Genomic DNA, 25,236 nt, shown 5'->3' on the forward strand with positions numbered 1-25,236 from the left:
TCCTTCACAATTTATTTACATGTCTGTAGAGTTTTGGAGAGGTCCTCCCATTTGTTTCAATCAGCTCAGTTCTCTGGCTAGTATTTATCCAGTGTGACTTTACCATTGTTTCAACTAAAACCGATTCTCTATGAGTTCAACAGTTCTTACAAAATCGCAACCGGGTGTTGAAGTGGTAATATGGAGCAGGGAAAATTCATTGCATGAAAATCAGCATGTCCCAAACATAAAAATTCAAAGAATTTAGCTGCAAGTAGTGGCAAGCCTCTATGGTTTCACAAAATCTTGTCCTTCTAACCAAATGAAGCAAAACTTTCCATCGTCTGCAGTAATGGACCAAGCTGGCTAATAACCATTACTCCTGCTGGTTTTGTAGGCTGTTTGTTTCTTTATGAAGAGTCAAGTCTAAGTCACAGTGGATTTTCCTCCGACTATTTTTAGAGCTCTTTACGGGTCACCAGATGTCAAAAATGATAAGAAATAATTGAAAGCTGATGTTTATTGAAGTCCATTCCCATGTAATCTCTGCATGCACTTACCAGTTTTATAGCATGTGAGAGTTTCATAAGCATTGATTTTAATTTACCTTTACAACAGAAAAGAGAAAAAATTATCTTTTTCTTGAGCATTTACATACTGTGCAAGATGGCAAACTGAAGGATTATTTTTTCTTGCCAGTGGTCAGTGGATTTCAGAAATTTCTTCATCTTCTAATATAATTTATTCAGCCCAGTACTGAGCAAAGCCTCAGTGCATCTTAAGTAGAAAAGATGCAGCCAGTGTTTTGCCATCGGAGTGCTTTTTCTGGGTCTGAAAACTCATTTTTACAGATATTAGGCAGATAAGCTTTATCAAGACAGTAATGAAAGAAAAATTCAAAACTTTCAATATCTAAAAATAAGTAAAATATAAAACATAATTTAATCTTAGATACTAATCTAAACGTTTCTAAAATCTGAAGTTATACCTTTTGTCTGTAGGAATTTGTATATGCCAGAACGTGGTCAGGTTATGATACTTAGCAACAGGAATTTATTTCTCTGATACCAGCCTGAGAAAATCAGTGACCCCGGTCCGGTGACTTGGGGACAAGCATCAATCTGACAGACGTTACAGACGCACGGCAGAGGCAGTGGATTGAACGATCAGGAATAAGGGAACAACTTTTTCCCCACCAATTCCCTCCTCTATCTCTTTGCTTTGTATTCTAAGGCTGTAATGATACTGTGCACCGTTGGAGCCTGTAATATAGACGCTTGGGTAGGCTGGCAGCCTTCCCTACACCCTAGTTGAATTCCCAAACCTTATTTTTCTGTCTTTTTTCTCTCAGTTACCTCTGTTGCTCTTTTATATGGCCATCTTCAGGGTGCATGTTTTCTCAGCACTTGAATCCCCCTGGAAGATACGCTTTTGCCTCTCAGTTCACAGTACGTCAGAGCAGAGTGTGTGCCCCCTCCGCGTGCTTCCATCCATCCTTGGCCTCTCAGCTGTGCAACAGTGACACGCACCTTGAAATCTGGGGAAAGTGTGCGTCCGAGTAGATGCAATAGTAAATCAGCCACAGGCAAAGTTACTTCTGGTTATTTTCTGTGTCTTCCATTTGGCACCTCTTGCAGAATCCAAAGAATTTAAAATTCTGAGGAATTCTGTCTTTTTTTTCCTTCCCTTTGCCGCTCCCCACCCCCGCATCCTGGTGATGCCTGAACTTTGGTGAGCCGTTACTCAGAGACATCAAATTTAATGAAGGCCATTCCTTGAGACTTACTCAGTGGTAAGAGAAATCCTGAAGGTCTTACTGCTTTCCCATTGCCGCCTGGAATTTACTTATCCTGATGAACGTGTTCCTGGGGACCCCTTGGCGTGCTGTGGTGGCGCAGGTGGCAAACCACTGTTGGGTGCGAGTGTGCTTTTGCAGGCAGTTGATGCTGGTGGAAGGCACCAGGAGTGCAGAAGGGGCAGCACCTCGCACCCTGCCGGCCAGGCACCCCTCTTCCTCCTCCCAGATGAGCCCCACGGCAGGATAAGTGGCCGCACAAGTCCTGGAGCCAGCGTGATGGAGGTGACAGGGCTGCTGCTCTTGGCAGCAGTGTGGGCCCAGGTGGCCTCAAGCCCCTTGGGAAACTGGAAACTTCATCTCTTTGATTTAAACTACTACAGCTATTGCTTTGAGCTCCACATCTCCTTTGTTTTAAACCTATAGCTTTCACCCCCCCCGAATACGTACATATGTCTTCGTTATTTTTCCCTGTCATTGATTCATTTCGTTAAATGGTTGAAGCGTTATAACATTTTTTTAAAATTGTGTTGTCATGAATTAATGTCCATTGGCATGCAATAAAGAATAATTATTGTCTTACATAGGTAGACAGGAAGGTAACAAGTGTGTATCCTAATAATCCATTTAGCTTGGTTTATTTCAGAGAAAGGCCAGAGGAAATACATCCCGACATTCTTAAACATACGACTGATCAACCTTGCAGTGTCACTGCCTGTAGGGGTGTTTGTTAGTTATGATACGGGCTAATACAAATAAAGGCTTGTGAGGTATTTTTTTGGCTGCGATTATGGCTGTGATACTCACAAGTTTAGTTTAAGATGAATGAAAATGAGAAAATATATGCAGGAGATTTTTGCGTCGTAGTTTTCTTGTCTGCAGGATTTTCCAAAATTAAGTGAAAAATCCAGAAGCATGTACGTCTTGGTGGTTGTGAATTTTGTAAGGTATGGAAGATTACTGCTACCATCCCTGGAGGAATATGTCGGTCTAGTACTGCGGTGTTGAACCACATGGGTGTATCTTAGGTTCCAGGAAATTCCGTAGTCACAACGTTCCTCCATTCTCTTACCAGGAAACAGCACTAGGTATGACCTCACCCCTGTCACTGCAGTCAGCGTCCATCTCCTCAGCAGCGATGGGACTCCCGTCCCCGTGAACGGCCCCATCTACGTCACAGTGCCTCTGCCAACAAACAGCAACTTGAAGCACAATGCGCACGTTCCAGCCTGGAGGTTTGACCAAAAATTTGGTAGGTAACATCTAATGGTGATTCCCTACATGGCTTCATTTGCCTGAAACTAATACCTCACTGCATTTGTTGTGTTAATATAGTAAGGCCTTCACTGGAGCGCACAGAAATCTGTTTTCTCTCTAAAAGGGGAGAAGACTGAGTTTTATTAATCAAGCATTATATAGCAGATATGCAAGTGTACTTGAGTAACGTTGTGTGCCGCTGCCGGACAAAATTTTTTTGTAAATGTACCATTCGCAATTGTTAAATATTTTATGTAAAACCATCTTGAGAGAACTTGATTTCAGCCAGAAGCAGAAGCAGAGAGTCTGGAGCAGTGGAAACTAGCCTTATCTCTGCCACCAGCCAGCTATCTGACCTTTGGTCTGTCTCTTGTCTCTCGCTCAGTTTCCTGCCTGTCAGATAGGAAACATAATACTGGCTTCTTTTGTAAAGCGCTTCGAGATTGACTTAATACTATCAAGAAGGAAAGTACATGTACATGATTTTAAAAAAAAAAAAAAAAAAAAAAAAGCAGCAAGCAAAATTCATGAAATATTTTGAAAGGACAGAATGACTAATCAATATAAGCAGTAAAATGCACTCAGGTTTTTACATTGCAGGGTAACGTTTGCTATTATGAAAAAGAATTTTTCCAGAAATACGTGGTTTAGGCTCTCTATTTTTGTATTTTTGTTTTGGTTTTTTTTTTCATTGCTAGCTGTTGTACTATGCTGGCCTTTTTCACACCTTTAAAATATAAAGGATTAAGGGGTGCATAAGTCTTGTCCTAGTGATTCCCCTTCAGTTATTGCACTGTGCCTTCTGAAGTACGTACCAGCTGGTTGTTAAGAAAAAGAAGTGAAAAAAAGAAGAATGGAGGGTGAGAAAGGTAGACACTGTGAGGAAGAGAGGAAGAAAAAGGAGCCAGGAATGTGGATGTGTACGGACAATTGGTGGGGTTTTGTCCCTGCAAGGCAAATGTTTTGAGCCAGTTTATGATCACATCCAGAAGCAGAGTGAGGAGCATGAAACCAGCGTGTTGGAGGAAGTGAGGGGAGGGGGGAAGAGAAACACGAAGGGGGAAGTAACATTTTTGTTTCCTTCCTGCCTCTGTTTGCTGAAACAGGTGATGTATTTTCAAACAGCATGCCTGTAAATCTTTTGTCAGAGGTTGGCTATATTAGAGAGTAAAGCAGTAGGATTTAATGAAGAATAAATTTGAATATGATATAAAATTGAATAGTAGAAAAAGAGTGCAAAGAACGGATTTGGGGTTTCGCTTAACTGTGGAAACGGCACTTTTCCTGTGGTGTCCTGGCCGTAGGTTTCACTACATTCTTCCTGGAACTGATTTTGATTTGTGATTCTAGAAACTATTTTGTTTTCCCTCGTTCAAAAAAAGACAGGGAAGACTGACTCACATTTACTTTCTCCACAAGAAGCAGTCCATCCCCAGTCCTTCCTGTCAGCTGTGTTATGGCTGCGGCCCGCGTCATTGCTCGTTACTTACTGTTAGTAAAATGGTTCTGATTTTGATTATGGAGCTTTCTCATTTATGGCCAAATTTCCATGCCCCTGCCGTGAGGCCACAAAAGTTCTCTCTTACTATGGAATATGGTTTTTAATCTTGTATATAAAGAGCTAGTTACCCTATTGTGTGTATCTATTAGTATAGATCAATATGGGTTAGTTAATCAGTGTTGAGACAAGTCCAGTCTTGTTTGCTTCATGACAAACTGCTGGAGCACTTGTGTTACTGGGAGGGGAAGGCATGAGGACCACTAGACAAAATGCATCTTTGTCAGGCCGCTTGTCTTCACAAAGCCGTGGAGATGAAGGTATTGAAGGCGTCATGCTTAGGCTCCAGCTCACACTTCAGCTGAAGTAAGCATCTTTCTGTGCAACCAAGGATTTTGAACAAAGATGCATTTAAGCCCTTGACTGCAGCATGCCAGTTCTAGCAGAATTTTGGCCGCATCCCAGCCAATTTAAATTAGAGCAGCCTAATTTAATAAGTAGAGCAGCCACTCTATCTTGTGCGGGCTACATTAGCATCCTAAGGGCTGTCAAACTAGCCATATGTAGCGTGAACATGGTGGTACCCTGTCATTCCACATCCCTGTTGGGCTTGGACTGTGAAGGGAGGACGATGGATGATGACTGGGATGGCTCCATGCTGGAGAAATCCTTAACTGGCAAATAAGTTGTTGTAACCCATTTGCACTGCCAGATCTGTGCCTTGTCAGGATAGGACCTCTAACCTCATTATTCTGATTTTGTCTTTCATTTCAGGAGCTGCTGCTTTTGGTGCTAGTTATCTTGCGGTCTCTCCTTAATAGATTTTCAGTGGCTTAAATTTTCACGCTTGTATCTGAAAATTGTGTAAGTGCCAGAGAGGGAAAACTATGACTGTATTACCAGGCAATAATGCAGCGCTTCTCTCTAGCGTATTAGCAGTACAGTGGGCGCTTGTTCGTGCAAGCCATTGTTTTTGTTTAGAATCCATGTGGTTGTCATCATTACTGCATGAAGTATAATTTCTGCTCTAAAAAGCAGAAATACTTTTCACTTTTAGAGGAGGGAGTGAAGAAGGGACAAGAAATACTACAAATATGTTTTAGTCCTTAGAATCTCCTACGTTTTGCTGAGCTCATGATGTACTGATATAAACCCAGTGGCATCTGATTGGAAGTGCAGAGATTTTCATAGTTTCTACAGAAAATAGGCATATTTGCATATTACAGCAGCCAAAAATAATAATGGTTTTTTAGGATGTTTACCATAAACAATCTGTATTTTCATGACCACAGTTTCTGTCCTTGAGAAAGAACTGGGGAGAGAAGGGGGAGAAGCAGCATAGTCTGCTTGAGGCTGAGGGTGACTCCCTTGACTCTGATGAAACACGCAGCCAGAAAAAGCAGGCTGACATCAAAATTAGACAATCTGCTGCATCTATTTTATACTGTTCCAAATTAGATTTTTCATCACAAAACAAAACTCACTGCCTTGCGTGCACAGCAAGCAAATTAAAGCAGCAATACCTTTTTGAATAATTAATTAAATGAAGAGCAACTCTGTACAGGGTAAGCGAGTAAGTCCAACTTGTTCTTGTGTTGGAGATGCACACATCCACCGCCCTTCTCTGCAGCATTTCTTAGTGTTGGTAATAATAAGCACAGATGCATTAATGTTATGGAGACGTATACACTAAACCACAACTTAATCAATCCATGCTGTTGACATACCCATATCTCTCGTGTTTGACACTACCGTGGGAGACTGGTTTTATTTCATAGTACACACTTCAAGGTTTGAACATAAAGAGATATGGGTTCTCATTTTTATAGTCAGGATTGCTCATTTGGGTTTTCTGAGTTGTTGCCTTTTTTTTCCCCAAGTGCTGTCTTGTTTTTCTCAAAATCTGAAGGGGCTGAAGAACTTTTTTCTTTATCCGTAAACAGATGTTTGGGATCATGACTTCCTCCCTGTATATTTGCCTTGATGTCAGTAGGATTTACAGCAATATAATTAATCTCTCTATTCTTGGACACCAAATTTCTGTCCAAGACTTCTTTCTAGCCTTGTCCTCTTCAGTCAGAAACGAATATTACAGATCCCGGTAGAAATGAAACTTTGTACCTCCGGTATCATTTCCAGCTCCCGCCAGCTGGCCTGAATAACACAGCACTTGCTCAGCTGTATTCTCCTCAGCCCCCATTTAAATGGTTTATGCTTTATGTTAAGGTGTCTGTTTTTCCTTGGATTCAGTGAGCAGAACAGTAAGACCTGCATTCTCCATTTTAAGTCCTCATTTTTCATCCCATGTGGTATGGAGACATTATGTTGCACCTACGCCTCTAGATCCACGTCTAGAGCTGTATGAAGGACTTCAAAATATTACCAAACATTCCAGAGGGCGTAATATGGAAATGGGATTAATTCTTCAGAGATAATATCGATGCATCTGCTAGTTTATGAATCCCACCAAGAACCAGGAAAATATTTTCAACGCTGCTTTCAATTTTGTGTGGCAAAGGACTCTGGAGTGAAGGGATTAAACCTCCACCCTTATGCTTCTCCTCCCTAAAATTGTGATTTCTTGTCCACTATGTGTAAATGAAGTTCAGAGTACTGTTTCTCTGTTCTTCCTCCTCCCCGAACACTTGGTGTACATCTTTGACGTGACCTTGTTGTCTTTAAATCACTAGCTTCTTCGCAGAGGAGGATGTTTCCCCAGTGCCTGAAATCTCAACCGTGTATTAACGTAAAGAGATGGCAGAATACGGAGAAGAGTATCTTGGGAAACTCTTTTTATGGCTTTACAAAGCACAATACTTTATGTACTCTGCTGTGCTTGGTCAGTGCTTTCTGGCTGCATTTAATGCTATAATAGATTTCTAAATACATTTGAAAGTCTGGTACTTACTTTTTCTGGGTGACGTCCTGCCTTCAGTGGTAAAATTGCCATTGATTTTTGTAGAGTCAGAATTTCCTGATGTTCCTTCCTCAGCAAAATGAAGATAATGTTTTCTGTGCTCGAAAGAAGTCGTGAGGATATACTTATGTATAAACAGTATCAGCACCTACTTAAACTTGACTGCAGTGTGGTTTTGTTGGCTTTCATGGAGGTGAAATGATGCTTGGTTTTTGTTCATAGTCTTTATAGGGAAAGAGCGACAGCTACTGTCAGGCAGAAAACGTAAGCCTGTTACTGTACGTCTACCTGTCTAGTTCACTGCACATTACTTGTAAATAAGATGACTTGTAAAAGTCTCCGATTTAAGCTTCCCATGTGGTAACAACAATAATCCACCCAAAGAAAAGATTGATTTATATTTTCATAGCTTAAAAATAAAACGTGTTCCTTTCTGTTGTGAATTTGTTTAACTTCTGATTGCCACCTCATTCATATGCTGCATGACAGACAGAAAACAATCATTTAACAAAAACTTTTGCAGTTTGTTGCTTGATCTGACACTGGGTATGAGTACATGCCTCTGAACTCGGATAGATGGGCTGCTTTTGAACTACATGCAGCTGCGCACGTGGCCTGGGACTTCATGCGCTTCTCCAAGGGTTTTCTAGGGTTTCCTATGTGTCAGAAATTGACATGTTCAGGAAAACACGTTCCCTACCTCCAAAAATTTGAATTTCATATATCCAAAACATTTGGTTCTAGATCAGATTAATTGGTAATATGGAGATTTAGTTGCAAATTGCAAGGAGAAAACCAAGCCTCCACAAAGTTCATAGTTACACTGTTTCTGTAGTTTACAAGTTCCTTGACAATTTGATTTTCACTTCCTTTTTTATCTCGGCTGTGAAGGTTAAATTATTCTTAAAGACTAAATACACTGAGGAATACAGATTTTTAACTAACTGCTCTCAAAGAATTTCATATTTTGTGAGTTGCCATAGAAATGGCAGCTACCAAACCCAGCTTTTTACCACGTACGGTGTCTACATAATAGGTGCAGATATAATTGCCGAGTAGTAGACAGGCTTCAGCATTGAAAGGAAAAGCAGCTCTTCCTCCGATGCTTCGCGGTGTAACTCACTGAGGTATGTTCTCGCTATCATCATTCCTCTGGGGAGGTGCAGTGGAACAGAGGAGGCAGTTGTGATTGTTTATCAATATACATGTTGTTTTTAAAATGCTTGTGGTGTCTTACACATGTGAAAGTTGTGTGAATGGATTGTTTGATCCACTCCCCACCTCATACACCGTCTGAGTCGCATTTGTGGCAAAGCAGACATGGTACGGCGTGATGGTGGAGCTTAAGAGCACGTTGAAGGAATCAGGTTGCTGCCAAAGTGTAGTGATATATGCAAATAATCTACTATTATGTAGTCAAGGAAATAAAATTGGAAACAAATAGTATGGCTTCTGGGAACAGGTTTTAATACCAGACTATGCGTTGTATCATGTAGATGGCCCTGTAGCTCCACCTACAGAAGCCATGCAGTAGGTGGGAAGAGGGGGACATCAAAATTTCAGAAGTGAAGAGACTGTTGTGCCTGTGCGGCTGCTTGAGTTGGAGAGGACTTGGAGATTGGTGGAAATACAGGCAGGAATGCATAGAGCAGGAGTGTGAAGTGTCTGGGTGGGGCTGGAAGAGGCTGAGGAGGACCTGGGACAACCTTCCTCTGTGGCCTTGGGATGGCAGATCAAATCCCAGTGTGCGGCTGCTTCCACTTCCAGCTTGAAAAATAGAAACTGAAGGTGAGCATGATGTGAGGCTGAATGACGGAAAAGGCATGCAGTGTTCTGAATTGCCTTTGCTTTTATTTATTACTTGTTCTATTAATTTTGTCAATAACTGACAATGTGATTAGTAATATGATAAAGTGAATATTAAGGGCAATATCTTTCACGTACACCAGTAACTAAGGATGGTGGTCCCAAAAAGCATAACTGAGCTTTCCCTTTTGAAATATAATTATTAACCAGTAATTACATATGGAAGTAATTTTCTTTAATAAGTCTCTTCTGTTCTGACATTCTGGAAGGAAATGCTGAGGGGACCAAAGCAATGCAAGCATTTCTCTGGACAATGTGCCCTGCCTTCTGCCCAGATGTAATTAAAATTATTAAATAATGAAAACTGGCGTTTTCTTTTGTTGAACACTTTTGTAGCAAAAACTACAAAGCTTCTCGGACACTAGTGATAAATTGAACCACTAGACTTCCTTGCAAAAATCTTCAAGATATGATGTTAAAAGCGTTTCCCTTACAGTACACCAAATAATGGTGGTGCTGCTAGAGCAGGAGGAGGATTTAGCCCTGGAAGGCTTGTGTAACAAATTCTCTAAGAGTGGAAGAATAATGAAGCTATGAGCTCAGAGCAGGGACGTTTATTTTTTCATGTTGCCTAGCAACTCCAAAAACAAAATTGTAATATTAACTTAAATACTATGAATTTTTAAACCCGTGTGTACTGGGGGGAGGGGGGAGGAGGAGAGTAGTCCTCCCGATATTCAAGAAGGAATTTTTCAACTTCCAATTTCAGTGGCTTTTAGCTTTTTAGAAAATTAACAAAAGTCAAACCAAAAAACCCCATCCTTTTTGTAGTAAAACTTTCTGTGCTGATGCAGATTAGAGGTGATTTTCATTTGGAAGAAGAAATCTGATAAGCAGCTTTCAGCTGGTAGAATGAAAAGCTACAATTTATATATGTCAGAACATGCTTTAGGAAGTTATTTTCACAAACTTGCCCTTGATTCACTCTCCATAATAACATTGCTGTTTGAAGTGTCTAAATCAATTACTTCTAAAAACACTGTTAGTAGGTTTTGAATATACTTTGCTGTCCCACACTCTGTCGGATAACAACCTGCCTCATTCCTTTTGACACGTGTATCTCCATTTACCTGTGAATCTCTGCCCGAGCAGGGCAATCTCACAAGACACCATAGACATCACAGAAGAGATCCATGCTGAAAGAAAAGCACTTCTCATTAAAAAATATTTATTTAAAACATCTATGCTATTAAGTAATACAGTTCGAAGTATCTTTCTTTTGTTTCCAAAACTCTTTTGTCTGGGGAAGATAATCTTGTGAATAAAAATAAATTCATATAATGGGATTATGCTTAATTTGCGCTCTGGCTAATTAAATCCTCTTATTTGTCAAACCTATTGGTGGAAATAATTCATGCTGTAAATAGCACAATTTGGTTCCCTGCTTGAGTGGGATTGGATGATCCTATTGCCAGTTAAAAGAAATAAAAAGAAACAAGAAGCAAAAAGCAAACAGTATTTGATCAATGGAAGAGTTTCCTACAAAAAGCTCACGTGTAAAAGTAATTTATGGAAAAAAACCCATCATAGCTACTATATATTTAAAGACTAGCAATATTTAGACTTTATGACTGTCCTTAGGGGAAGCCGCTGACTGCAGCACGCTCCTCCGACAGTCATTTACCAGAAGTGTTTTGATCAGTGACAGGAAGAATACACAATCCAAGTCAGCAGAAGTCACTGCAGCAGTGATGGTCTGGGAGCCAGGAAAGTTAAACCTGAAGTGAGCGGCTGTCGACATCCTCCCAGAGAGCCGGGCTCTGTGCTTGACTTTAATAGGAGTCCCATGCGTCTCTCCAGAGCAGATGGCCTGGTGTGGCGGTCCTGCCTGATCGGAGCGCGGTCCTGCCTCACGTAGCCTGGTAGGAAGTTTGCCATTTGCTGGAGCTGGAGCAGAGAGGGATTGTCGGCATGCACGGTCACACACATGGAAGCCAGAGAGGCGTATGATTCCCTGGATTTCACTACAGATTACTTTAAAATAATAATAAGGCCTAGCTTTAAAATCTGGAAGTAATGTCTTATTCAGAGGCATCGTGCATCTAGACTACAAAAGCAGATCCGTTCGTGCTGCTTGGATCCAGCAGCCTGTCACAGTGAATAGTTAGTGTCTTTGAAGACAAGAGGACGTCTCTTTTCTGGGCAGACTGGCCGTACGTACAGTGACCTGATTGTGCAGGGAAATAGTCTAGAGTAGCTGTTCTGTAATGGCTTTTCTGCAAGAGCTGCCCATCTGGACGCTCTCCTTGCTGAAAGTGCTATTTTTCAATCTGATTTAGAAGTAAACCAAATTAAAATACAAAAAGACATTTTTAGTGCAGAATGTGTATTGAAACGGAGATTTAATGTGCGAACCTTTTGCTGTTAATTTACGGGTGATAACCTCCCCTTGCTCCCACTGGCAAGTCATAAAAGCTGGCTGAGGTAAACAAGCACGTTCATCAGAATCAAAGTTGCTGCAAAGTATTAACATGCTTCTCTAGCAGAATTCATTTCTCCTGCTCTGCTGAAAGCTTCAACTTGTCTCTGATATTTGGGTATTTTTGCAGCCAGATGGAGCTCAGCTTTCTCTATCTGATTGTTTTTTGATTTGTATTTCTTTTAAAGTACTGTCATTTTTATATTCTTTGTAGCGTTAATGATGTTACCTTGCTTTTAAGTTACATATACGAAGGAGTTCTGTCTGGGTAGCTGCTTTATAAGCTCTTTAAGAAGAAATTTGTTAAATGACAGTATTTATTACAAAAAGTCAGTAACACTAAATATCCTTTTAGTGAGGAAAGAGTTAAGAAACTTCTTGGTTCTCCCCCTGCCATTAGTTTGAGCCAGGAGACAGCTCCCCTGACTTGAATCCTGGATCAGCATGTTGGCTCCACTGAGCAGTAATAGAGGAAAAAGAGGAAGAGAAATGTAAAAATGATCTATAAGCAAGAATGTCTCTATATATAGAAGTTTTCCATGAAGTACCAGACACTCTTTAAGAATTAATGGCAAATTGGCCCAAATCATGCAATGCTTACAACTATACTGAATTTGCCGTTTCTGCTCCAAAGATGAATTAATGCGTTTTCTTTGTAACTACACAATCAGTCTTGAACAAAAATGGTCAGTTCCTTTACATGCAGTTATTTGCACTGCTTTTTATTTATAATCCCGTATTGCTTGTTACTTCACAATTATTGCACATCATGTATAAAACTTCATACGCAATGAAGCTAGCTGATTGTGCTTTCATGGGGGTAGGAAGTAAATGTTACAGGATGTTTGGAGAATAACCAGTTATAAATTATCACAACACTTAGCCATGCAGGGAGGTAAGACCTCTCTTCCCTCCTAAATCCTTCTGCTTAGTTCTTCTGCAGTTGTAATCCTGCCTGCACAGAAATAAATGAATTCTGCTTGCCCTTGCTCCATTTGCAGGCCGGTGGGTAGGAAAGGACAGAAAAACACAAGACGTTCTTTACTCGCTGCCCCTCAGTCTCCTCCCTTGCTTCCAAGAGCAAAAAGGTGAGGGCACAGAGGGTAATTAGCTGCATTTTTAGAATGGGAGAGCATCTTGTTTCCTGCTGCAAGGAAGAATCTGGGATGGGATAGGGAATTCATTTTCAATGCTGCACAGCAATGAACTCTTGCTTCCTCAAGGTGGTTTGAAACCCTAGGAGCTTAGCCAGTAAGTACAGTGCAATTGGGTTTTGCTGGGTAGAAGGTCCAGCATTAGTCATTACATCAAGGCATTGCATGTAGGGAGCTACAAGAACACTATTTGGTGTTTAACCATAGTTGAAAAGCGACCAGGATATTAGAACCTATAAAGGATGAAATATGAGAGAGACGTGGAAATGCCCCGATGGATTTGCAGAATACTGAAGTGTGGTGGGTTGACCCTTGCTGGACACCAGGTACGCAGCAAAGCTGCTCCATCCCTCCTCTTCCTCAGCTGGACAGGAGGAGAGGAAATATAACAAAAGGCTCATAGGTTGAGATAAGGACAGGGAGATCACGCAGCAGTTATCATCACAGGCAGAACAGACTCGACTTGGGGCAAATTAATTTAATTTATTACCAATCAAATCACAGGACGATAATGAGAAGTAAAAACTAAATCTTAAAATGCCTTCCCACCATCTCTTCCTTATTCCCAGGTTCAACTTCACTCCTGATTTTCTCTACCTCCTCCCCCCGAGCAGCGCAAGGGGACAGGGTATGGGGGTTGTGGTCAGTTCATCATGTGTTGTCTCTGCTGCTCCTTCCTCCTCAGGGGGAGGACTCCTCACACTCTTCCCCTGCTCCAGTGTGGGGTCCCTCCCATGGAGACCGTTCTTCATGAACTGCTCCAGCATGGGTCCCCAGTGGGGTCACAAGTCCTGACAGCAAACCTGCTCCGGTGTGGGCTCCTCTCTCCACAGGTCCTGCCAGGAGTCTGCTCCAGCATGGGCTTCCCACAGGGTCACAGCCTCCTTCGGGCATCCATCTGCTCCAGCATGGGGTCCTCCGTGGGCTGCAGGTGGATATCTGCTCCACCATTAACCTCCATGGGCTGCAGGGGGACAGCCTGCCTCTCCATGGTCTTCACCAGGGGCTGCAGGGGAATCTCTGCTCTGGCACCTGGAGCACCTCCTCCTCCTCCTTCTTCACTGACCTTGGTGTCTGCAGGGTTGTTGCTCTCACATATTCTCACACTTCCCTTCCGGCTGCTGCCGCGCAGCGTTTCTCCCCACTTCTTAACTGTGTTATCCCAGATGTGCTACCACCATCACTGATGGGCTCAGCCTTGGCCAGCAGCAGGTCCTTCTTGTAGCCATTGGCTCTATTGGACACAGGGGAGGCTTCTAGCAGCTTCTCACAGAAGTCACCCCTGTAGGCCCCCCCACTACCAAAACCTTGCCACGCAAATCCATACATGAAGGCACGTCAGTTCCCTCCAGTAATACTGTGTTGACTTTCAGCTATTTGATTACACAAGAAACAATACAGGACTTTGTGTTTCAACTATTTCCACTCAAACCTGTTTTGCCGCTGCTGTTGCCTGCTGTTGTGAAGGATGGAGTTCTTTATTCTTTTCATCCCACTATGCAGGAGGATGCTCTGTTTTATTAGTGGACTATTGGTAAGAGATGGTGGAAGTATAAGAGGCGAGTTTATCACTGAAGTGTTGGACCAGGAAAGTATGAAAAAAGGCAGCTGACGAGATTGTGTACCCGTGGTTCCCAGGAACCCACACTTGGTGTTGTCCTGATGAAGGAACTTGGACAGTACCACTAAAAAGTAGTTCTTTTCTGGCTGTCAGCGCATACTAATGTGTAGGGTATGGTCAACAAAAGCTTCATCACTCTTGTTTAAAGATGACCAATATCAGAGGTATCTGTTGCACTTTTGAAAGTATTAACTGTCCATGACAGAGAGAGGAAATTACATTTCCCCTGGTGTTATACAGACCAGTACATTTCCTCAGCTGTATCCAGTGGTTAGCAAAAACGGGTGCCCTAAATGAGCAGAAGACAAGCGTGAAAGCTGAGTGGCCTTGTGCGGCAGACTCTATTGTTTGCTTCCATTGCAAATACAGGGGATTCCTTTCGTTGCTAAAATGTGAGCAATCCGAGCTGCTGTTTGTTTGGCGGGATGGCAGCTGAGCTCTGCTTGCAGCGATAAGAGTGCAGCCTCTGTTAGCTTCTTGATCGCGGCATTATGCAAGCAGAGTATTAGGGAGCAAAAGGCTTTTAAAGAGGCATTAGGAGGATTGTGTTCATTAGAATGCAGTGTAACGTGAATAAGGCAAGCTGGACACAAGTTCCCCCTAGTGAGGGAATCAATAATAGCTCCTGCTCGAGGAGGTAGCTGTAAAAATAGACTACGAAGATAATGAACTTCTCTAAATTACATACGTATGTCTTCTGCTTGCGTTTGAATTTAAAGGAATTGGAGACAGTAAGAGAAGTACGGGAAGCACAATGAATTGATCACTGGGATCATTCCATTCTCTTTTTTTAATCAGCACTTTTATATCTCTTTTAGTCTTAACGTTTTGTTTCACGTAGTTGTGTATTTGAATAGTTGGTGCATATTTTCATTGTCCAAACCTTACAGAAAAGCTTACAGGTGTTTTCTTACCAAATGGCATTTTAGGCACAAGATAGAAGCAGTTTTTGACCCTATGGGCTATCTTTCACCTTGTGGTTCAGGGTTATTAGTATGATATCTTCCCCAAAAGCAGACAGGTAGAAAATCTGAAGGGATAGTGGTGTCTTGGTGGAGAAAATGAATCTACTTTTTCCAAGTTTTTCCAGAAACTTCACACATAGCTGTGGACAATTCAATTCTATTCTTCCTGATAATGTTTCCCTAAAAGAAGTAAACTAATGACTACACCAGGGTGTTCTGATATGACAGTTAAGGATGCCATATGTGCAAATCCGTGTACACAGATTTTAGTCCTTTTGGTACTATGAATCAAAATTACTTGTCTTGTGTGACTTTATTTATGAAATAACAGGTTATTGCTACTCTGTACGGTCTGGAAATGACACTTGGAAAACTCAAAATTATGTCAGTAATTCCTTTCGGCTGTTTCCCACAAATTCAGTTTGGTTGCAAATACAGAGTCACTATCTGGCAATAATAGTCACCTAGATCTAGAAATCCTCTCAAACATGTATTTTTCTAAACCTTTCACTATATTCTGATGGGTTTATTATTAGCCAAAGGTGGTGGACTTTAAGGGTGAAAAATCAGTAGTAGAGAGGAAATAAATACTCAGAAAAACCATTCTCATATGTACAGGGTTTGCACAGATGGATAATCGTCAGGATCTCAGTGGTATTAAAAAATGAAAACAGCAGCAGCATCTCTTCTCTGTGTTCTGCCCTCGCTGCTAAGTGTGCAGACGACTCTCATCCACAAATGCTCGTGCTTAGTCCTGAGCGACATCTGATGAAAAGCATTGTTTGGGGAATTACATGCGGGAGCCTATTTAAAGGAAAGGAAATCGCAAGTACGAGATGCAACTTGCCTTTAAAGCAAGCATTTGAGGCTGAGTAAGGTAAATGCAGCATTCTGACCCCCCTTTTTTGCACAGAATACAGCGCTGCGCTACAGCAGTGCAGAGGGGTTTGTGCCTTTTCTGTACGACCATCAGCCATACCTAGTGGCCACCAAAGCCTGTGAAGAACCTCCCTAGTGAGTTAATGCCCTCTGTCACAGCACCCACTGGTGATGCCAAGCCAGGACTGCAGCTTTGGGAAACACCACTTGGTGCCATGGGGGGCTTCCCAGCGACTGCTCTCAGTGTCCAGGCCAGCGAAGCTCCTCTTCTCTGCCGGGCTAACCACTCACACAGACCCACGAGCGGGATCTGTTACCTGTAATCTGATTATTTAATTCTCAGCAGCGCATAGTAGAGCAATCCTGTGTTTCTTTCGAAGAGAAGAAAATGGAAGCCGTCTACAATCTGTAGATATTAAACATCCAAGACTGGACATTTAATATATCAGAAACTAAGGTGAATTTTCTCTCGTACAGGCCCAGAACCTGAGGTCTTAATGAATTACAAAAAGGCAAACAGCTGGTTCAGTTGTAAAGGTTTGTCATAGCCCAATTCTTGCAACAAAATGTATCTGCAAATAGAACAGCTCTCAACAGATTGTCAATCTGGACAATTTAAAAGAGTTTTGTTAATTTAAACACAGGGCTTTAAAATTGTCGGTCTTACTTATTTTGAAGTGATCATTTGATAATTCTGAAAAATCTATTATATTTCCTTTGAGAAACATGCTTTAAAAACCTCATCATCCATTACCAAACAGTATTCCCAGATGTATACATATTCTGAATGACTAACGTTGATGAATCAAAGTGATGGTGCAACTTAATTATACACTTATAGGCAGTAGCATTCATAACCTTCTATAGGAAAACCAAGATTTTGAGGAATTATTTTCTTCAGTCTTCCAGAAGTTGACAGACAGAGCTGATAGAAGGGTGATGTGCAGAACTCAAGTGTGGTCCGGGAGATAAGATATCTCTTCAAATACAGTTTTGAAGTGGGCTGTCTACATATAATCAGCTTCAGGAGAGTCCTTCAAAAAAGAGGAATCTATTATTTAATCATTCTAATTATTTTCTTTAATGCTTTTTGAAGCTTTATGAGTTGTATTTAATCTTAAATGGGTTTTGTGTACAAAGCTTCTGAGAACGCCATGGGGATGATTGCTTGTGGGAGCCCTCAGATGCGAGTAACCAAAAGGCACCACCTCCCACTTCCACAGCAATGCACACAACCCCTACAGCACATCCATGGGTTTCGATACTTTTTGCTTTTCCACTTCTTTGCAGAGGAAGGTGTGGGTTTATCTGTAACACCTTCCTACAACCTTTTTATTTACAGGGACATGGCTGAAGAGTAGTTTGGGCCTTGTACAACAAGAAGGAAATCAGTTGACTTGGACTTATATTGCACCTCAGCTGGGCTACTGGGTTGCAGCTATGTCACCTACTATCCCAGGTACGATGGAATTGAATTTTATTGATATTCCCAGCATTGAGTAATTATTTATTCATATATAACATTTATATTTTTCAGAATGACCTCATCTGAGATGCCACAGCTTGATCAATAATGGATTATTAGAAAACAGAAATCTGAAAGTAAAGGGCTAAAATCTTTTGGGGATTGGTGGGGGGGGGCAACCCTTGTGCTCAAAATCTCTTGAGCCATTTCAATGAGAAACTTCTTAAAGTGTTCCTGCTTTGATGCATTTATGTCACCACTGCCTGGTAGAGCCATTGCTAGAAACTGAGGGGAGTTTTAACATCAATGTATTGGTGTTCCGGCAGGTGGAAAAATATGTGCTGTGAAGTTTCTGTACAGAAACTCCCAAAGAAATGGATTCACCTAAGACCAACATCATCCTGGGTTAGACATTTACTAACGGATTGATTGACTGTAACGTTTTTTTCTTTTAAACTGAAGATGCCCATTGCGCTCCGACTTATGCTTTGCATCGCCTTGGTGACTGATTAATTCACACCACGAATAACTTAGCGTAGACGCCCTGGGAAGTGTATTAGCAGAGTGGCATTGGTAGATGAGCGGACTGGTTGCCATCTGCAAGCCTCTTGGCATCATTGTAGAAAATCACTTTGAACTAGGCATTATACGCACTTCTGTGCCTGTGGAGATTATTAATGTTGCAGCTTGCCCTTACTTTTTTCTGTCTGTGGCTGCCTCAGATTTCTTAGTATTAGTTTTTCAGCCACCAATAATCAGAGATACCTCTGTGTATAAAAGAGCCAATCGATCAAACAAAAAACTCCTTCTCTTACAGATTTTCTTTATTAGGTTTTCTGGATGAAAAGCAAATACAGTAGGAATGAAAACATTCTTGCCTTGGCAGTGCAAGCTAAATAAACTATATCTAACCAACAAAACAAACTCTTAACGGGAGGACTGTTTTTAAAAGTCTGCTTATATATGCTGTGAAGGTGTTCCGTGATATGCAGAGCATTTGGGTTTTTTGCTGTGTTATACCTTACGCAAGCTTTTTATTTAAGGTTATATTAAATGAAACTGCTGAAATATTCAGCTGATCCGTGGTTGAACACAGTTTAGATGCAGGTGCAGATCTGAATAGACTATCATATTGAATTTAATAGAATTTTACAAAATGTACTTTAAGTGACTGAGCCAAGTGTTTCCCAGTAGAGCTCTGTCCCAGACTGCAAGTTACACCAGTCACGAAATTGGGCCTGTAACTCTTAACAGGAGAAGGCTGATTTGTCCTTGCAGTTCAACTTGTGTGGCAGAATCTCTGCTTGTTTTCTACTTTTCTTTCTTTCTGAGGGCTAGATCTAGGCTCCTAAAACTGTGTTGCAGTGGGAACAACATTTTCATGAAAAATTCGAGTGATTTATCTCTTCTCCTTTTTGCTTAATGTCTTGAAGCAACAGTATCAATCAATTATGTAAAGGTAGTAGCGGGACAGAATGTATAAATATTTAGATTTCCCAAATGCAATATACTGGATGTTATTTTTAATCAAGTTAATGTCTTTTTGCCTATTTTATCTCCTCATTGAATCTATTTGATTCCTTATCTCAAAAAATGGTCAAAAATTGGCTTCGTATTCCTAGCAGTGGCTCTACAGACCACTCAAGATCCACAGGCGAGGTTTTACAGACCTCATGGTCTAGAACCTTAATGTTGGCCAAGTTTGCTGTCCTTCACAGTACATGCATGTTACTCTGTCAGCTCGTGCTGTACCTCCTTGCCTGCAGATGAAAATTTGCGCTTTTATTTCAAAATCCTGGTATGGATTTTACAAACCAAGAGGGTTACACGTGCATAATTGTGAACAGATGCTGTGCACATGTGTGCATTCCTCTGTATGTTAGAATATTTACTAAGCATTACTGAAACCTGGAGTTACAACACTGTTTCACTAGTGGCGTGTTTTTTAAAGCTACTGAAGATCTGCTTGGCTTGGCTTGGCTTGGTCTAGACTAAAGAGCACCAGCACATCTTCCAATGAATCCTGTACTGCACTGTATGTACTGTTTAGTGCAAAGCAACACAAATGTTGTTAAAGAGAAGTTGTTGGCCACAATGCTGCTACATGCATTATAGTGCTGGAAGATGCTGTGATAGCCTTTCTCCAGGGATGAGAGCTTTGGCGCACTGTGTCGGCATCAGGACCTGGAAGGCAGCATTCCCTGATGCATGATCCCATTGAAACTAACTGCTTTTCCACAGAATGATCTAGTTGGACTTGCAGTCATGAAAACCAGCCCATGCTTTCTCCACAACTTGCTCCCTTCTCCAGAGATGGTCTACTCAATAGGCACCAGGGCTACATGCGGCAGTGTTGCTCACTTAGCATCCTCATAACAAGGGAAGATGTCCCTCTCTTTGTTTAAATGTTGTTCCTCTTCCTATTTGCAGGTTGTTACAGGTCTAAATTCTCTTTTCTGGCCTTCCAGGTCCCGTTGTAACACACGACATTACCAGCTATCACACAATGTTTCTTTTGGCAATTTTAGGAGGGATGGCTCTCATACTTCTAGTCTTGCTGTGTCTGCTTTTGTATTATTGCAGGTAAGATTCACCATCCTGGTTACTTAGCTCATGTTGGAAATAGAAGCTTTTTTGTGCTCACGAAATTAGAAGTTTTTGTATTGAAACATTTTTACTTCGGGGGGTAGAAAAAAACAAGCAAGCACTTGAAGAAGAAAGAAACAGTGAGATCAAATGTCCTGTGTTCATGGTTATATGCAGCAGATACAATTCCTGCCTTTGGTGGGATGGTAGTTGAATGAATCACATGCACCTGTACCTGTGTTTTCCTTGTAAGATGTTCTAGAACAAACATAGGCATAGGTCCAAGACCTCTGTCCTTGTACCGGTCACGCATTTGAAGGGATCTTTCTATTAGTCGCATTAAAATGAATGTTAAACTTATATCAGCAAGTGTATATTAATGAGTGATTTTGTATTTGCCTCCTCCAGACATTTGCTCTGATTTGTAATTGGTGGTTGAGACATTTCCCAATTGACATTAGTTATTCTTTAATTTTATCTTCACTGCTGGGATAAGCTTTTAATTGTTAGGTTATGTAATAAAAGCTCAATTCCCCTAATATTAATCACTGCTTAAAAATCTCCCATTAAGACACACTTGCTGTTCTTGTTTCTGTGTACAACAGTCATAAATGTGTAACTTCTTTTGTTACCGGCTTTTATAGAAGAAAATGTTTAAGACCACGTCAGCATCATAAGAAACTGCAACTTTCCACAGCACTGGACACTTCTAAGAAGGATCAAGCAACCTCTATGTCCCATATAAATTTAATATTTTCACGTCGCGAGTCAGAATTTCCTGGCGGGCTGTCTGTTGCTAGCAATGGACACACTGAAAACTCAGGTGCAAAGGAATTGATCAGTGCTGTCCACATGGAGATGGTATCACCTAGTGGAGAAGCAGATATGCATACACCTATGCTCAAACACTCATTCAGTACTTCCCAGGAGTTCAGCTCCCGAGAGGAACTGCTCTCTGACAAGGAGAAAGACAAGAGCAGAATTTCCTTGGATGACCTGACTCCCAGCGGGTCTCTAAGAAAAGACTACCACAAATCAGCAGATAGTTTTCCTTTAAAGCCAAGAAAATCTACAGAAACAGCTGAAGGCTATGAGTCCCCTATCAAAGATGAGTATAGGAGAAGTTACAATGCTATGTTGTCTCAGCCTTTATTTGAAAAGCAAGAGAGAGAAATTCAAGTATCTATGAACCATATTGCTACTGGAAGTAAATACAATATTCAGGAACAAATATACCCCACACCTTCGGCCCCTGAAAAAGAGCTGCTGGACTGCAGACCTACTGATTGTATGATGTCTCGTTCAGTTGATCACCTTGAAAGACCTACGTCTTTCCCTCGACCAGGTCAGTTAATCTGCTGCAATTCTGTTGACCAAGTCAATGACAGTGTTTACAGAAAAGTTTTGCCCGCATTGGTCATCCCAGGTCATTACATGAAATTGCCGGGAGAACACCCTTTCGTTAGCCAGCCACTGGTTGTCCCAGCTGACCAGCAGATTGATATAGAAAGACTGCAGGCTGAGCTTCCTAACCCTCATGCACGGCTTTTCCCACACCCCCCCCAACAGCTGCAGCCCCAACAGTTAGCATCCCAAGCAATATCTCAGCAACATTTGCAAGATGCAGGTGCAGCTGAGTGGAGTCAACAAAACGCTTCCATGTCTGAATCTATTTCCATTCCTGCCTCACTTAATGATGCATCCCTGGCTCAAATGAATAGCGAAGTGCAGCTTCTTACAGAAAAGGCTTTGATGGAATTAGGAGGTGGAAAGCCACTGCCTCACCCTCGAGCATGGTTTGTTTCTCTAGATGGACGTTCAAATGCTCACGTTAGACATTCATACATTGATCTCCAAAGAGCTGGTAGGAATGGGAGTAACGATGCCAGTTTGGACTCTGGTGTTGACATGAATGAACCAAAATCTGCCCGAAAGGGAAGAGGAGATCATCTGTCTGTGCCACAGAGTCACCCACCAGTGCAGGAACACCAGCAGAGAGAGCGGAAGGTTTCAGATAGCACAGCTTACACACAACTTGTGTACTTGGATGATATGGACCAAAGTGGCAGCGAGTGTGGAACAGCAGTTTGTAGCCCTGAGGACAATGCTATACGATGCCTACTAGAAGGCACTAGTAAGAGAAGTGGTGTGCAGCTGCCCAGCCTGCAGGAGGAAACAAGAACTGTGGATACCAAACCAGAGCCATTAACTAGTCCTGAACACGGAACATCAGTTCAAGATGATGAGGAGGATGAGGAGGACGAGGAAGACGACCAAGGCGAAGATAAGAAGAGTCCTTGGCAGAAACGAGAGGAAAGACCACTAATGACTTTCAATCTAAAGTGAGCTATTGTGAAAATCCACCATTCAGTGGAGTATAAAATTGCCAAATATTCTTTCTGTGGAAGTGCTTGATTTTTTTTTTTTCTTTTTTTTTTGTTGTGGAGAGAAAAGAGAAAAACAAACTGTGGTGAGCAACATTTGAAAGAACTTAAATGCATTACTGTGTAAATGTTAGAAAAGAATTAAAATCATTCCTCTGATTTAACAGCTGCCTCAAGTGAGATAGCTGAACAAAGAGTGTGGTTGTTATTCCATATACTTGATATTGGTCATCCAGGATGTTGAAAATACTGACAAATTGTTTTGGTTGGTTTATGACCTCAATCTCCTTATGAATGGGAGCTGGTAAAGCTTTTGTTTTGTAGGCCAATTTTATGTTGATAATGCTACTGAAAGTATCTTAAAAACAAGAGTTTGACACGTGGTGTCCAAAATTGTGCATTATCTCAATGAAAGGCTATGCATTGCTGCTTTTAGTAATATTTTGCTTATACTATGCTTTTCTTAATTTTACAAGTTGGTTGTAAACATTTTATGTCCTTTATTATAAACTACTCAGCAATTTATTTTAATGTAAAACTGCAGGAAACTTGAGTAGCATCCCTTAGCATTGAAGCCTTTTTATGAAACCAAACTGAACTTTGTGTCGACTAAGATTCCTCCAATTCTGGTCCCATTTACTCAAAGTGCCTTTTTTACAGTAACAATGAACAGTCCCTTCTTTTGCTAACTCCTTTTAATTGACCCCATTTGGGATTTTATAAACTTCTGAACTTCTACCTTTTATTTTAAGCTGCATGCCAAGAGTCCCATTTTGTGCTGAGCATTTCTCATTTCAATACAGTGTATTCTGTAGCTATCATGTATATTGTGGATTCTGTTTAGCCAGGATAGACTTAGAAGACATTTTAAAGGGCCCAGAGTAGCCAAGAAGATAGTTTCATTGACTGTATATATTGTTAGTTTCCTCTGGAATCATATGAGCTAATCACGCTCATATAAAATGGACTATAGACCGAGCAAGTGGACTGAATGTGTCTAGAAAAATTTTGAAAAAAAAAATTAATAATGTACTATCCAAAAGTGCCAGAATTACTCTTCTGTGCTTTCTCCATACAGAGCTGCTTGGTTATCCAAAAATTATAATTGAAAATAAATTGCAAAAAATATCTTTGTGGATTTTTTCCTCTGTTGGTGGTCATCACATTATTTTATATTATTTAATAAGAAAAATACTTTGGTTTCACTTTTGCTGTGTATATTTATGCTTGTGTGACTTACTAACACACTTTCTTACGCAGGTCTCATGAACTTCAAATGCTGAAACTTAGACCCCTTTTCAGAAAAGCATCCTCCCTGTCTTGATAAATACGTAACTATTTGCTTGGGCATCACTGAAGACTTTGGAAATGAAATCCTGGTATCACCAAAATTCTCTGTGGAGTCACGCTTCCTGTGGGACCAGTTTTATTTCTGAGATTTCTGTGGGTGCTTACACTTATTGCACACTTCTCACTTCTTCATTAATTGGGTTCAAAGAAGAGAAAGAATGTGACTTCCACTCTTGTGGAACCCCTCATATACATTCAGTTTATCACCTTTCATTCAATTATTTTTACGCAATATTAGCACAAGTCATGCTTAATAAAGTTAATTATTATGTAATCTCTAAAGTGACAAGAGGAAGTGTTATATGGTTCCTATTTAATTTATAATAATAAGCCCTGACTCAGGTTCATTGCTCTTTTTTTCAGTAGATTTCAGAGTTTTCTTAGGAGGCCAGTGTTGTAATTTCCGTCTTACTGAATGTCTTACTGGGAGTCTGGGCTCAAGCCAGGAACTGAATCCTGATTTTCTAGTTCCCAGTCCAGTGCTACTCTCCATCCACAAAGCCACATCACCTCTGTTTTGCTTTAATTCATGTTTGGAAGTGGTGTAAGTCATAAAAGAAACCTAAAATAATATTTGTGGAGTGCATTAAATATTGAAATCGCCGTATCAGCAGTAAGTTATGTTTTAGTCATCACATGTGTTCCAGATAGGGGACAGGGAAGTCAGGACCCGTAGCCTCTCATCTCCAGGGGCAGGAGACACTGGGAGAAAGGCCCAGCCCTTAGCGTGCAGGTAAGGGTAAGATGTGGGCAAGTCTTCTGCTGTGTTACTTTCTTTTCATAAAGATTTTCCAGAGTTTGAGATGGGGTTCCAGACTCTATTGACGGAAGACTTCCAGAAGAAATGTCCAGGGAACAGAACCTCCCTGCACTGCATTGTGGTGCCTCTGCCCCAGCCAGCGCTGCAAGCTCCAGCGTAAGAGTAGGACAGTAATGGGTTTCTACCCAGGGAGAGGAGAAGCTCAGGGGCCAGCACTGCTGGGAGTGTGCTCGTGAATATCTGGTGAGGGCTGGGGAGAAGACAGTCCTGAGGCAGCAACGCTAACGGTTTTTAAAACTCCCTACAACCACTAAATCACCAAAACCCTTTCAAATCCAATG

The 25,236-nt window shown here is 41.2% G+C and overlaps 1 protein-coding gene across 3 annotated transcripts in view; it reads left to right on the forward strand.

The window, feature by feature from the left end:
* FAM171A1 (family with sequence similarity 171 member A1) overlaps window positions 1–24,304 on the forward strand; it is a 96,637-nt gene extending 72,333 nt beyond the window's left edge. Inside the window, exons 6-9 of one of the 3 annotated variants that reach the window (XM_074574579.1) lie at window positions 2,850–3,026; window positions 17,693–17,809; window positions 20,284–20,398; window positions 21,046–24,303. In XM_074574579.1, the coding sequence (XP_074430680.1) occupies window positions 2,850–3,026; window positions 17,693–17,809; window positions 20,284–20,398; window positions 21,046–22,747 (2,111 nt within the window). In that variant the 3' untranslated portion in view covers window positions 22,748–24,303. Of the gene's footprint in view, window positions 1–2,849; window positions 3,027–17,692; window positions 17,810–20,283; window positions 20,399–21,045 lie in introns of all 3 variants that reach the window. The other 2 variants (XM_074574581.1, XM_074574580.1) reach the window with 2 other exon arrangements.
* Window positions 24,305–25,236: the final 932 nt, after the last annotated feature.

The sequence above is a fragment of the Larus michahellis genome, chromosome 2 (genome assembly GCF_964199755.1).
Source record: "Larus michahellis chromosome 2, bLarMic1.1, whole genome shotgun sequence".
NCBI lineage: Eukaryota > Metazoa > Chordata > Aves > Charadriiformes > Laridae > Larus > Larus michahellis.